The following is a 13777-nucleotide window of genomic DNA, read 5'->3' as shown; positions in this document are numbered from 1 at the left end:
CTCAATTTATATATGCCACATACCTACTCATATTACATCCATGTACGATATATTCTGCAAAAAACAAAAAACAAAAAAGCAGAAGTCCCCAAATGCTAATCAATTATCTCTGAAAAGTAAAACTATAGTTTTTCTTTTTTGTATTTCATTTATTTTCCATTTTTCCCATTATAAACATAGATTTTATTTTTACTCATGAAAAAAATATTAAAATTTTATTTAAAATGTAAAATTTTATAATTTTAAAAAGCATAATTTTTATAATTTAGAAGTTTCTAAAAGAAGGTATACATACATAAAGTATGACATCCTAATCTTGCCTGACAGGCATTATCCATTTGTTGTTACAAAGAGGTTGTCCCTCCCAGCTTCCCAGAGATGTGCTGTGTTGTACTGCTGCGCATCCCACATTTCTCCCTGGCCAAAACTGTTGCTGTTATATCACCCATTGCCATCCCAGGTATAATCATCATGGCCAGTTGAGGATCAACATATATGATATATATATCCTCTCTATATAGGCCTAGGATCCCCTCCTTTTTTTTTAATGCTCCTTTATATTTTATTTACATTAGCCAAAAAGAGAATACAGCAAATACTGGAGAAGGGATTTTTAATAATTTTTGGATGTAAAGCTTAACACTTAAAATTATGCTTGCTTCCCCCACCCACACCAACTCAACATGCAGGTATCATTTATTTCATATATGCTGATCCTAGTAGTGGAATTACTGGATCATATGGTATTTCTATGTTTAATTTTCTGAGGAACCTCCATACTGTTTTCTACAGTGGTCACACCAATTTATATTCCCACCAACAGTGCATTAATGGCTCCCTTTTCTCCATATCCTCACCAACACATGGACGCTAGCCATTCTGACTGGCGTGAGGGGATATCTCATTGTGGTTTTAATTTGTATTTCCTTGTTAGTGATGTTGAGTATCTTCATGTATCTGTATCTGTTGGCCATCTGTATGTCTTCTCTGGAAAAATGTCTATTCAGATAGTTTGCCCATTTTTTTTAAGTTTATTTAGAGAGAGAGAGAGAGAGAGAGAGTGAGAGTAGGGGGAGGGCAAAGAGAGAGGGAGAGGGAAAATCCCAAGGAGGCTCCAGGCTGTCAGAGCACAGCCCGACATGGGGCTTGATCTCACAAACCATGAGATCATAACCTGAGGTGAAATCCAGTCAGACGCTTAACTGACTGAGCCACCCAGGCACCCCAGTCTGCCTATTTTTCAATCAGATTGTTTGATTTTTTTTGTTGTTGTTAAGTTGTATAAGTTCTTTATATATTGTGGATATTAATGCCTTAGCAGATGTATCATTTGCAAATATCTCTCCCATTCACTAGGTTGCCTTTTTGTTTTCTTGCAGGTTTCATTTGCTGTACAAAACCTTTTTATTCGGGTGTAGTCCCAATAGCTTATTTTTGCTTTTGTCTTTCTTGCCTGAGGAGATATATCCATAAATATATTGTTGAGGCTGATTACTGCCTATGTTTTCTTCCAAGAGTTATGGTTTTAGGTCTCACATGTAGGTCTTTAACCCATTTTGAGTTTATTTTTGTACATGGTGTAAGAAAGTGGCCCAGTTTCATTCTTCTGCATGGAGCCGTCCAGTTTTGATGCCAATGTTTTATCTCTTCTGCCACCCACGTCCCTCAGGTTCCTTATTGCTAAATTCCAAAGCAATGCCTCAGAAAATACTTCATAAAATTCAGAAGATGTAGGGAACCAATGCCTTGTTAACAATAATATTTACTCCCAATAATACTATTATACCTATACAATGGAATATTATTGGGGAATAAAAAGTAATAAAATACTGATATGTGCTACATGGACCAAACTTGAAAACATGATGCTAAATGAAAGAAGCCAGTCACAAAAGACCACATATGATTCCATTTATATGAAATTACAGAATAAACAAATTTAGAGAGACAGAGAGTAGATCATTGGTTGTTTAGGGCCAGGAAAGGGAGGGGACAATGGGAATTTACTGCTAATAGGCAAAGGGTTTCTTTTAGGGGGCATAAACATATCCTAAAATTAGATTGTGATGATTATACAGCTCTAGGAGTATAAAAAATATTGAACTGTATAATTTAAGTTGGTGAGTTATGTGAATTATTTATCCATAAATCTATTTTAAAAAATATTATTATAACTGTATTACAGCTATCATTGGACAGTTACCATCTGCAAAAGACTTAGAGACTCTGTATCATCTGATTTTTGCCATCTGTGAGGCCAATTTTTAATCTTACAGCTGAGAAAACAAGTTCAGTGAAGTTAAAACATTTACACAAAGGTGCAGAGCTGGTCAGGAATGATGCCCAGATATATCACTCTAAATAAGTATCTCTCTAAAGCCTATGTTTTCTTAAGCATGCCATACTTGCCATCAAATAGTGCATTGGAAATAATTATAAGACTATCATTGACATAAAATGGCCTTGAAAAAGGCCACAGGCATTATGTTTCTATCCATGTCATGAAAGATTTTTTGGAGATATCACTGATAGGAAATAAGGTTTAAGAGGTTTAGCACCATTGTTATTTAATTCAAAATCCATATCTAGAAAACAAATGCCTCTGGAAAACAGTGGAAAGTAGCTAAGGTCATATAATTTGTCCCTTCTCTTTCAGTTCAAATCAGAGCTAGATTGCGAATGTCTTCGAGTCATTACCTGGTTTGTCATTTTTTAAGTCAGTGCATCTAAAAATCCCTTGTTCTTTATTTATATTATATGAAATTCCCATAAAACATAAATATATAGAAACTATAACCATTTCTTTAAACTACATTATCAGGTAAAAATATTTCTTTATTTAGACTTTATTACTTACATTTAGTTTTTTATACATTTATAGGTCTTCACAAACAGTAACTTAGTCATCATTCCAAAAAGGTATGTGGATTAAAAAAAAGTTAATTACAAGAGAAAGAAACACAGATATGCTAAAAGAACCATATTTTGTGACTTCTTCACCTATAATGCAACTAATTATCATTTAGTTCCTATATTCATCTATTTGATGCTGTAACAACAGACACACACTCAGTGGCTTAAAACAACACAAAATGATTATATTATAGTTCTGAATGTCAGAAGTTTGACACGTCTCAGTGTGCTAAATTTAAGGTCCCAGCAGGACTGTGTCCCTTTCTAGCAGCACTAGGGGAGAATGTTTCCTTGCCTTTTCCATTTTCTTTGAGGCCACCTGCATTCCTTGGCTCATGGTCCCTTCCTCCTTCAAAGCCAGTATAGAGGGTCAAGTCCTTACATCACATTACTCTGACCTCCTCTATTACATCCCTCTTCCATTTTGAAGGACCCATATGATTACATTGGGCCCACAAAGATAATCTGGGATAATCTCCCTGTCTTAAGGTCCATAACTTAATTACATCTGCAAAGTCCTTTTCCAGTGTAACACAACACATTCAGATTCTGGGAATTATGACACTGACATCTTTCGGTGGCCATTTTTCTGCCCATCATAGTTGCCATTTTCTTCAAAGAAAATCAGGATATACCCATAGTAAATTGAGCCTAAGTTGGGGGGGGGGGGGGGTAGGGGGAACATACTAATGGTTTAATTGGAGAATGTAGAACTTAAGATAAAAACCCCTCCTTTCTGGTTTGTCAGATTTTTACTGGCATTGTATTTTGAAGATGAGCCACAATTAGATATGTGGGAACAGGAGAAATCAGTTGCCATTCAAAACCCTGAGAGGAAATAGAACTATCCAAATGACTGTTGATTTTTTAATCTGAATAGGAACCAAAAGCTTATTTTGTACTTTTTATCTTTCCACATATTGTTCTGTCCTGCACTCAGGAAACTACCATTCATAGGACAGTCACAGCCTGTATCATATAATTGGATGTTGTATTAATTCAAACTAGAGAAAAGATAACTGGAAAAACTATACTGGAGCATCCTGACCATGAGTTTTTACAAACCTTTACAGTAAAATATCCGAAGGATCATTAGCAGCAATTTTTGCAGGTTATACAGTATATACAGTTAAGAAACCAAACCTCTCCTTTTTGAAAGGCCCAAATTCAAAATGAGGTATCATTACAAGATACTTTTTAATTCCCCAGAACAATGTTCTGTTCAGTGTTTAACTTTTTCAATTTAGCTTTATATCTTTTTTGACTCCAAGATAAAAGAGTGATGTTTGATGTACTGAAATTATAGCCAGCATTTACCAATTCTTTGATTCGACTTTTTAAAGTACTTATGCTTGAATCCAAAATCCGAGGATTTTCAATTATTTGTGATACGCTAATTTTTTCTTCTATGAGGCAGTCTATTTTATCATTAAACTTTTTCTCTCCCAAGAAGACCACATCTGGATAGCTTAAGATAAACCTGTGCACCTCTTCTTCAGTACACCCAAGAGAAAACAGCTTCTCCTTGATATTTGTGTAGTTTCTGCTGACATAGTCATTGGAAAGGTCTAGAATTTTAGCTCCTGGACCACACAGCAGAATGAGCAGCTGCTCATTGTTCAAGTTGAAAGTTGACTGTAAAAACTCAATGTTAGTTTTCACCCGTTTGGTACTCTGAATTAAAATGAAAGGGTTTTTAAAAATTATCTTCCCAACAAAATCTCTGGGCTCATTGTGACCCAGTGACAAACAGACTTCTTGCAAAAGTTCAATCATCTGTTTATTCAGATCTAGACTATTGGAGAAGGTACGTGGGGCACTGGTCAACAATCGACAAAGGCATTTATGGGTCAATCCAACTGAGTAGAGGAACTTGATATTATTTTCTAAGTTTAGGTTGTTTCTGGACCGAAAAAAAGATTCAGGAGAACGTTCCAAGATGTTTATAATTTCAAGGTCTGATGTCATAATTCTTCTCCACAGATCCCACCGTTCTGAAAGACTTTCAGGTGTGCGTGTAATGGCTCGTGGGTATCTTGATATAATGCTAGCAATCACTTCTTTGCTAGCTCCTTTGGATAGAAGGAACATCTTCAGGTCTTGCTCTTTAGTTCCCATCCTATTAAAAACTCCAGGCTGTCGTTTTTTCGCCATGTCCACATCTACTCCCATTTTAAGTAGGTTATTCAGTAGTTCTTCATTCTCTGAAGACTCACTGTCTGTATTACCACACTTCATGCTGTAAAGCCTAAACGAAACTAATTTAAAGAGGATTTTTGCAGGAAACCGGATCATCCAACCTCTTGAACCAAAGAGAAAGTTACCTCTCATACACAAGAAGTTTCTTGGTGCCATAATGGTCAGATATCCCAAACCTTTTGGAATGCTGTATAAAACAACATACACAATATTATACAAATGCATGTGTTAACCAGCTTAAAACCCATATTATGATCCTATAAGCACCATGGTCTTTTCTCTAAAAAATATCTGTAGCTCCAGCTTTCCTGGTGTTGTTCAGCCTCTGCATTCCCACTCTCTAGGTCACTGCTTCTGATTATCTGTGGGCCTGGAACTGTTTCTGTTCTTAATGTGAAGAAAAGAAGTATAATATCATCATTGCCCCAGAATTATTCCTGCCTTTGTCTTGCTCTTTATATTTGGCCTTGTCTACGTTTGCTACCCAAAAACAGTTGCCCCTCTCTACCTCTGCTTTATCCTGGTTTTCAAACTTTGGTTTATTCCTACTATCCAACGCTTTCAATTCTGCCTTGTCTTTCAACTTCCCAGATTTTTGGCTTGCCTCTGCCCATAGATACCAGACTTCTTTGCCCCTGTTCTCTCTTCCTGGTTCCACAAACTCTAAATATAGCCCTGAAAACCAACTCTTCAGACTAATTTCCACCTTAAACATCTTTTTCTAGATTCAGGGTTCTCTTTAAACCCATGCTATCATTAGTCTTAATTCTTAGCTTTATATGGACCTCTGGTCAACAGTTCCCAATCTCAATCTCCTTCAGTTTACCCTATTGCCCCCTTGGTTGTAACCCAACTACTCCAAACCAATTTTTATCTTCAAAACGATCTACTTGGGCTATTTAATCCACATAGTCCACCGTATGTGGAACTGTGCTGAGAGCACATAAACATTGAAAAGTTACTCTTACCATCTTCCCCCACCCTACATTATAAAAGATGAACCCAGGTCTCTCTGCATCTGTTTCACAACACATAACTTCAGGCAAATGAGCAAAACTTTCCTAATCATTTAGAAATGGGGCACAAAATTACGAATTTATATATAATAACCATAGGTCCCTACTAAAATGAGTATTTCCATTTATAGGAAATATTTTATCAGGAGAGCAACAGAAAAATTTTCTTCTGTTATTCAATTTGTCAGATGACTTATGTTCTTAAGCTAATTATGGTCTGAGTCATAACATATTTTTTAAATTGTACTTTCTCTTAATTTAGTTTATTTATTTTGAGAGAGAGAGAGAGAGAGAGAGAGAGAGTGCATGAGTAGGGGAGGGGCATAGAGAGAAGGAGAGAGAGAATCCCAAGCAGGATCTGCACTGTCAGCGCAGAGCCTGATACAGGGCTCAATCTCACAAACCATGAGCACAAGCTGAGCTGAAATCGAGACTCAGACGTTTAACCAACTGAGCCACCCAGGCATGCCTACTTTTTCCTTTTTAGACAATATAGCTGTGACAAACTTAATTCTTAATTTCTAATTAGTAACAATGGGCTCTTATCACTTAAGGGAGGTATTTCCTTTCTTACCTCTCCTAACTAAACATAAAATAAAAAACAGAGACAGATCCAACCACCACTAATATCTCTGGGCTTCAGAGATACTGCTTTCAAAGTCAGTATCAAAGAAAGCCTCGGGGCACCTGGGTGGCTCAGTTGGTGGAGTGTCCAACTTCAGCTCAGGTCATGATCTGTGGTTCATGGGTTCGAGCCCCGCGTCGGTCTCTGCTGACAGTTCAGAGCCTGGAGCCTGCTTCAGGTTCTGTGTCTCCCTCTCTCCCTGCCCCTCCCCTGCTTGTCCTCTGTCTCTCTCTTTCTCTTTCCCTCTCAAAAATGTTAAATAAACATTTAAAAATGTTTTTAAAAAAGCTTTTCTGTGTCTACCCTTTTAATTATACCAATTTAACAAGAATTTAAGATTATGTCTACAGGCAGGGAACACTCCTGTATTCACAAGATTCTACAGATGCTCAAAGAATTGGAAAAAGATTCCCAAACTATAGAAGCAAATAACATTCAAACAAAAATGAAGGACACTCATATAATAAACATCAAACAATGTGAATATTTATTTATTTATTTATTTTTGAGAGAGAAAGAAAGGCAGAGAGACAGAGACAGAGAATCCCAAGCAGGCCCGACACTGTCAGCAAGGAGCCTGACATGGGGCTTGAATTCACAAACTGTGAGATCATGACCTGAGCCAAAATCAAGAGTCAGATGCTTAACCGACTACGCCACCCAGGTGCCCCAACAACAGCGTATTTTAGATTGCCCTATGCTTTGAGTTCACTATTCTTTTCTTCTCCATAATACCACATACTACTCTTTAACTACAGATTCTTCCAAAAATGCATGAATTTAGAAACTCAAAAACAAGATCCTCCTTCTAACTAAAGAATGAAGGCTCTACTCGCACAGTTCAACAATCTGTTCTGTCTTTCAGATGCTTAAGGGTGCCCTCCACTGGATAATGGTTCGGAACAGACAGTAGTAGATAAGATCTGTGTTTTGGAATGAGGGGTGCAAGATGATCAAATGGGATACAGGAAGAAAAGAGTAAAACTCCAATTTATATTTGGCTTTGCCTTTAAAAAATTCCACTATATATATATTATATATACAACAATATGGTAAAATGTGTATAATTAGTAAATATACATACATTGGAAGTACACATGTATAAACCTTTTTTACTGAGAGTGTATACAATCAAAAATCTGAAGACGACCATCTAAACAATAAACTCTTGAAATGATTAGCACCATGACAAACAGGCTGAGCAAGCCACAGAAAGTTCACGAGTAACTGTACTAATGAAAAACTAACAGTGAAAATATATGCCAAATTTCTTAACAAAGGAGTCACAAATCTACTAAGGTTTCTACTGAATCTGTGAAGGTGAATTTTACATCTTGTGTATAATTCGCTCTCCATAGCAATGTCTTTCACAGGAATTAACATGTCTAAAACTAAACTGAACATCTTTCCCAGCCCCCAAACTAGCCCTCTTCTGATTAATGAAATCACTACCACTATCCTGTCACTCGTGATAAAAATCTAAAAGTGATTGCTTTCTTCCTCTTCCTCAACCCCCAGTCACTGAATCATGTAGATTCAGCTTCCTCAGTATCTTCTTTAGTATCTCTACACTTTGCTATTCTTTCCCACCCAGACTATAACAGCCACATAACTTGCTTCTCGAACATCAGTCATGCAAAAATGCCACCATAGTATACTTGTCAAACAAAAAAGTGATTACATACCCTATTCCCTGATTAAAGGCCTCTACAGTTCTCTCCTAGAGAGCACAAATCTTCAGACTGACCTTCAAAACTCTCACCGCACAGGGCGTCTGAGTAGCTCACTTGGTTGAGCATATGACTTAGGCTCAGGTCATGATCTCACAATTGGTGAGTTCAAGCCCTGCATTGGACTCTCCACATTCAGCGCAGAGGCCACTTTAGATCCTGTCTCCCTCTCTCTCTCTGCCCTTCCCCCATGTTCTCTCTCTCAAAAATAAATAAAAATTTAAAAAAATAATAAAAACCTCACCACAGAGTTGCAACTACCTTTCTAGCTGTCTGTTCTATTCTACAACCCCACAACAGGCACTATCGCCTCTCAAACTTCAAATCCTAAACATTCTTCCCCATTCTTGTCTCCCTGCCTTTGTGGAAGCTTTTCTTTCAGAAAGGCCCATTCTCTGGCTAACATTAACAACCCAGGCAACAACAGATGTTGGCAAGGATGTGGAGAAAGAGGATCTCTTCTGCACTGCTGGTGGGAATGCAAACTGGTGCAGCCACTCTGGAAAACAGCATGGAGGTTCCTCAAAAAATAAAAATAGAACTACTCTATGACCCAGCAATTGCACTACTAGGTATTTATCCAAGGGATACAGGTATGCTGTTTCAAAGGGGCACATGCACCCCAATGTTTATAGCAACACTATCAACAATAGCCAAAGTAGGGAAAGAAATGTCCATCGACAGATGAATGGATAAAGAAGATGGAGTATTACTCAGCAATCAAAAAGAGTGAAATCTTGCCATGTGCAACTACATGGGTAGAACTAGAGGGTATTATGCTAAGCGAAATTAGTCACAGAAAAGCAACTATCATATGACTTCACTCATATGAGGACTTTAAGACACAGAACAGATGAACACAAGAGAAAGGATGCAAAAATAATATAAAAACAGGGAGGAGGACAAAACACAAGAGCCTCTTCAATATGGAGAACAAACAGAGGGTTACTGGAGGGGCTGTAGGAGGGGGGATGGGGTAAATGGGTAAGGGGTATTAAGGAATCTACTCGTGAAATCGTTGCACTGTATGCTAACTAACTTGGATATAAATTTAAAAAATTAAATAAAATTTTAAAAAATAGAAAAAAAAGGTCCGTTCTCCTAATATCTATCCATAGTATAAGGTTTCATTCAAATACTAGCTCCCACAAATCTTTAACTTGTTAAACAAAAACTTACTGCTTAAGTGAATCATTTGTTTTCTAATAACTTATTACTAAAGAATCTACAAATAATATTCTATTTATAAATTTTAAAAAAGAACCGAACTGGACTTAGAACTGACAACTAAAATTTGGATTTGATTACAATACTATAAATATAATATATTGACTGAAAAAAATGGTATGAGTGGTCTCAGCTAAGACTGAAAACAATGACACCTATTATCAACTGCTGGTGAGCATGTGAGGAAATGCAGGAAATTCTCTGCAAATACCACTGCTAGAAAGGAATTTGGCACCATCCACCATATCCTTTAACCCAGTATTTTCACTGCATTAAGATTATCCAAAGGAAAGGACAAAACACATTTGTTATTAAAAAAGATGACCATCCTAACATTGTTTGCTATAGCAAAAAAGAAGCCCAAATGGCCACCAACAGTAGAATGGTTAATAGTGATATATCTATGTAACATAATACTACACAACCCAGTTTTCTTAAAAAAAAAAAAAAAAAAGCATAACTAACACAATAGAAAGATATCCAAGATATTCTAAGGGGCAAACTGTATGGATAAAAAATATCACTTATATAAAGGCGGAAGACGTTAATATATACGGGGGGGGGGGGGGGGGGAGGTTGATGACTGTTACCTCTGAGAGTTTAAAGGGGTCTATGTACTGTTTCTGAAATTCTGTGATATTATTTAATAAATGTTATTTTGCAACCAGTTATTAAAAACAAATGTGCAACCACATAAATTAAAAACAACTTGATATTCCATAATTAATTTCAACGTCTCTCAATTTGCTGTCTTTAATTAACCAAAACCATTATTCCAAGGGCTAAAGTCCAAAATTAACAAATACACTGAAAACCTCTGTACTCATAACTTGTAAAGCCTAAGGAATAAAAGAGGATATCCGTTCTCCTCTGCTCCACAATTCGCTTGACAAAGGCACTTTTAATGGAGATGGTTAATCAATGCCCCCAGGGTACTAATTCTAGATGGTCTTTTTTGATAAAATAAAGGAAGTTTGGAGATCTTTACAGGTATCCATTTCTCACCTCATTTGTCTTAAAGAGAGAGGACTTTGCATTTCTCCAGGTCTAGAAAACAGCTGTCCCTAAAAATGGCAAATAAATAAATAAGCGGGGGGGGGGGGGGGGGACAAAATATTGTCAGCACTTCGTAATACAGAATAAAGAAATCGATCCCAGCTAACACTGCATAACGTTCTTGTGAAATGAGTAACCTCTTACCTACTAGGCATCTCTCTCAGAGATGTGGTAAGAAAACGGCGAGGACACGCCTGAGTATTAATGTGAGAAAGCTGCGTAATCACGAATATGATTTGTAAAACCAGAGCTAAGGGCTTCACGTACATGGTCTGTCTTCAACCCCACAACTTAAAAGGCATTATTCCTAAAATTTAAAAATCGGGAAAAGGCCAAGCTCTCTCACAAGTTCTTATTAGCTAAATGAAGCTAATTCCACGGGTTCCATTCCATGGATTCTTCCCCTCTGCCTCCCCAAAATCAACTCCCCCAGGGGTGGCGAGGAATAAAGACTCCACCGTATATCAGTATCACCCAACCCCCCTTCTAAAAAGAAAAGGTACAGGCCCAGCTAGCCACAGACCTCAAACTGGACAGTACCAATATTCGCCAGATGCCTTTACTTCCGGGTCTGGGGAGGGAACTAAAGAGCGGAAATGAACAGGCTAACTTCCGGTCGCGCACAGGTGACGTCGCCTTCCTTGCGCCCCCCGGCGGCCGCGTGGCGTAAACCCAACGAGAAGAGCCCGGCAGGGGGCAGCACGAGACCGTGGTGAGTGCTGGGGACAAGCCTTCTGTCTGGTTTGGGAGGCGAACCCGAGACTTCCCCAACGTCCTTGCCAGAGGCCAAGCTGGCTGCAGGGATGTATTGCCTGCCAGCGACTTGCGGTGGGAAAGTCGCTATCATGTAGATGAACTGCAGCATGATAGGGTGATTACGCTTATTAACATGATTAACAAGTGCGGGTCAATATCTCGGCGTTTGATGCCAGAAGACTTGTGCGATCCGGGGCTCCTAAAGAGTCTCAGGTGCTCATTCTTTCTTGAGGTACCTTGGAAATCCTGGATTGTGTCTTCTAGTGCGAATTCAGTTTAGGCTTTCAAGCTAGGAAGCAGTTTTCATATACTTCTATGCAGCACGAGTTACCTATGCTTCTTCTGAAACTGTGACTAATTTAGGCTATTATTTCAACAGAAATTAATAATAATAATAATAATAATAATAATAAAGTTTCAACAGAAGCTTAATCTCCACAGCAGATGCATTTTTGCCATTTTTGAAGGCATCGCCTTAAACCTTCCTTGTCCTGTCAATCCCACTTGCCTGGGGATAGTAGCATTGGAGATTAAGCTTCAATTCAAAGCAATTCTGTTGCCTCCAAAAGACCTAGCTTAATGAAATAATCATCCAGCCACTAAGTTATATCTTCCCGAGGAAGTGATTTGGTCTTTAGAAAAACAGAAAGTGGGGGAGAGGGTTGATCCTGAATTCTACTGCATGGAAGAATTTGCTGCTTTACCCTACTCTATGTAGCAGCATATGATACATTTTTCTTTATCCCATTTCTGCGCTAATTAATGTTTTATCTTCACTCTATCCCTTGGATTACTCTTAGTTGGTATGTTGTCAATTTTTTTTTAATTAATTTTGTTTTATTGGTTTATAAGGGTAAAGATTTACCTCTGGGACTTTACTAATAATCAATCTTTCTAGTTAAGTGAAATTACTTACCGCTGTCCCTCCAGATATAAAGTAGTCCCGAAATGTTAGAAATAGTCTCTTTAACACTCCTTATTAAGGACAACAAACTAAGGGTAGATGGGGGGTGGGGGAGACGGGAAAGTGGGTGATGGGCAGGGAGGAGGGCACTTGTTGGGATGAGCACTGGGTGTTGTATGGAAACCAATTTGACAATAAATTATATTTTTTAAAAAAAGAAATAGTCTATGTGAGTTTCTAAAATCTATTTCTGCATGGAAGGAGCTCTCATATTTGAGTTAATATTTACTGTTATATATAAGTATATAGTTATATGCATAAATATTGTATTTTTAAGTTACTTTACAATCAATGTAAAACAATAACATCCTTTTTAGAAATCTTTAAACTTCAGACTTTAAGAAGACTTGAAATTATGAATCTCCCATGAATCCTCTCATTTTGCAGATATGAGATATTGAAACACAGTAGAAGTGAGCAAGAGAATACATGTGTTATACCTCCTTAACCAGTAAGTATTCTATGACTTATACTACATGCACTTACATATACTACCAAAGGTTATTTCATACTTACTTAGGCAATGTCACTTATGTTTGTTTTAAGTGATGTCTTGTAGGTAAAGGAGATTGGTTCTTTTGAAAAATAAGTGCCATATTTCCTATCCAAAGTTTTCTGATTACAAATATATTTTAAATGCATATTGTAAAGCACTAAGAAGAGTAGGAACAAAAGTATAATGATTGCTGGGTTAGGATGGTGTATTATCAATTTTTCCCCCTCTCAGATTTCTGCAAAGAGGTTTAGTATTTAATGATTTGTGAAATGTTGTCATTACCTCCAGTAAGAGCAGTGACTACTACCTCATTGTCATTAGTGGTGTATTACAGTATAACCTGTATGTACCTTGCCTGTATTTCATTCATTGGTTCAGTAAACGTTAACTGAACACCTGTACATTTCAGGCCTTGTTTTCAGGATGGGGGTGGCATATAGTGGATAACAAGACAAAACCCCTGCCCTCCTGGGCCTCACTCTCAGCCTGAGTGTCTGAAGCTCTACATGCTTCCCCCACTTCACCACCCCCCAAGACCATAGCTGATCCATCCCCTACTATGTTGATGTAATTAAGAAGAAAGGGTGGTTGTAAACACTGGTGGCCTCTCTGTGTGGTAGAAAACCAGAGGCAGGGAGTAAGCAGTGATGAAGAAACAGAATAAAAGGGATAAGTAGTTGCAACATGGTGGAGGGGAGTTTTTCCTAGTGTCACCCACTTGGGGTCCATGGGCTCTCTAAACAGTAGAAATTAACTAGAGGCCAAAGGGGAGCTCCAGGCAAAGCTTTTATTGAG

The 13777-nt window shown here is 37.7% G+C and overlaps 1 protein-coding gene across 3 annotated transcripts; it reads right to left on the bottom strand.

Moving 5' to 3' along the window:
* Window positions 1-220: 220 nt before the first annotated feature.
* MTERF1 (mitochondrial transcription termination factor 1) lies at window positions 221-11343 on the bottom strand. 3 transcript variants are annotated; one of them, XM_015066500.3, is made up of 3 exons: window positions 11290-11343; window positions 10716-10774; window positions 221-5299 (listed from the first exon to the last, which is right to left on the bottom strand). In XM_015066500.3, exons 2-3 carry the CDS (start codon window positions 10745-10747, stop codon window positions 4111-4113), a joined length of 1221 nt encoding a protein of 406 aa, XP_014921986.2. In that variant the 5' UTR covers window positions 10748-10774; window positions 11290-11343; the 3' UTR covers window positions 221-4110. The 3 variants fall into 3 exon arrangements, with proteins under 3 accessions (XP_014921986.2, XP_026927664.1, XP_053074447.1); XM_027071863.2 differs by having other exon boundaries at window positions 221-5171; window positions 11290-11341; XM_053218472.1 differs by having other exon boundaries at window positions 221-5499; window positions 11290-11339.
* Between the last annotated feature and the right edge of the window lie 2434 nt (window positions 11344-13777).

The sequence above is a fragment of the Acinonyx jubatus genome, chromosome A2 (genome assembly GCF_027475565.1).
Source record: "Acinonyx jubatus isolate Ajub_Pintada_27869175 chromosome A2, VMU_Ajub_asm_v1.0, whole genome shotgun sequence".
Taxonomy (NCBI): Eukaryota; Metazoa; Chordata; class Mammalia; order Carnivora; family Felidae; genus Acinonyx; species Acinonyx jubatus.
This window is presented reverse-complemented; position numbering and strand designations above follow the sequence as displayed.